The 1,322-nt window shown below is 60.3% G+C and overlaps 1 protein-coding gene across 1 annotated transcript in view; it reads right to left on the bottom strand.

Moving 5' to 3' along the window:
- Positions 1-459: 459 nt before the first annotated feature.
- Positions 460-1,322, bottom strand: part of LOC104499821 (ras-specific guanine nucleotide-releasing factor 1-like) — a gene marked incomplete at its 5' end in the record, with an annotated part of 9,150 nt that continues 8,287 nt past the window's right edge. The window contains one exon of the mRNA XM_010143379.1: positions 460-552. Within this exon, the coding sequence (XP_010141681.1) occupies positions 460-552 (93 nt within the window). The remainder of the gene's footprint in view (positions 553-1,322) is intronic.

The following is a 1,322-nucleotide window of genomic DNA, read 5'->3' as shown; positions in this document are numbered from 1 at the left end:
ATCGGGCGAGAGGCAGCAAAGAGGCCCTCCGGCACTGGGGGCGGCACGGGGAGCGGGCGGCTTCCCATGGAGGGATCGACTTCAGCACGTTCTCTTCTCCCGCCCCACGGAGGTAGCCCGGGAGCCAACACCGTCTGAGAGGGAGCAGCTCCGTGCCACAACCCTGTGGGAAGAGGCAGGATGACCCGCCCCACCACCAGCCCCCTCGGGAAGAACAAAATGACAAAAATAACATCGTCGAAAAGAAACTCTGGGGACTCCAGCAAAGTGTCGATGCGTGAAACCTTAAACAATGCAGGGAATCCTACAGGAGGTCTGCTGAGGCCGAAGGACGGGGAGGGCGGGTCGCTTGGAGAAGCACGTACGTGGGAGTCACTCCAGGGCGTCCGACAAACAAACGGGTATGTACAGTGTGGTAGAGCGTGTGTGCACCAGCAGCCGCCCGCCGCCGCGCCGGGCTCAGGAAGGCAGTTTGGGCTCTATCCGCAGAGAAGCTTCGTAAAGGGTTTCCTCGTCCATCACAAACGACTGGTCCAGCAGGTACTGTGTCACCTGGAGAAAGGAGATAAACCGTTAATGGGGAGAACCCACCGCTGCTGCGGCCTAAAGCGGGAGATGATAGAGGCCAGAGCAGTAAACGAGTGGCGGAGAAGCGCCAGCAGTTCCTGCACTGCACACGTGCTTATCTCAGCCCAGGCCTCCACCGCAGTTCTGCTTTTCTCGCTCAGTTTTCCTCTCTGGCACTACTTTATCTGCTACAGAATCCCTTCCTCTTCCCAAACTCCTGATAAACGAGGCGCTGCGTAAGTGGGGAACAATGTTCTGGCTGCGGGAATGCTGCTGACGGGGCAGGACATCTTCTCTGGGGCTGGCAGAAAAGCTGCTCGCAATTCATCACTCTTTGGCCTCCTTAGCTGTGTGACTGGTGCTGAAGAGGGGCACAGCTCATGCCAGGACAGGGCACCGCACCGGGGAGTTTGAAGCTGGATGGCACGAGAAGCAGCCCACAGCACGGATGGGGCTTCACCCCATCACCCAGAAGAGTGTCCAGGAGCTTCCGTATGGCTCTGTCCCATCTCTGCAGGGAGACGGGGCGATGGGCAGCCACGCACGGCACCATCCTGCTCAGCTGCTTTCAGCGGCTTTCCCGGGCGGTGGGTCCACAGACTCTGCTCTTCTGCAGGAGTGGCCGGTAGCAGGCAGGGGATACCTGGGGCTGCAGCGTGAGCCCAGCCCTGGGCAGGGACCGGTGGTGCAGAGGGTAGGGCTGGGACAAGCAGAGGCTAACATCAGAGCACCCCGTTCCCCAGACACCAACCCTC

Source organism: Buceros rhinoceros, unplaced genomic scaffold (assembly GCF_000710305.1).
Source record: "Buceros rhinoceros silvestris isolate BGI_N320 unplaced genomic scaffold, ASM71030v1 scaffold24709, whole genome shotgun sequence".
Lineage (NCBI taxonomy): Eukaryota > Metazoa > Chordata > Aves > Bucerotiformes > Bucerotidae > Buceros > Buceros rhinoceros.
Note: the sequence above shows the minus strand (reverse complement) of the source record. Positions and strands in the feature narration are given on the sequence as shown.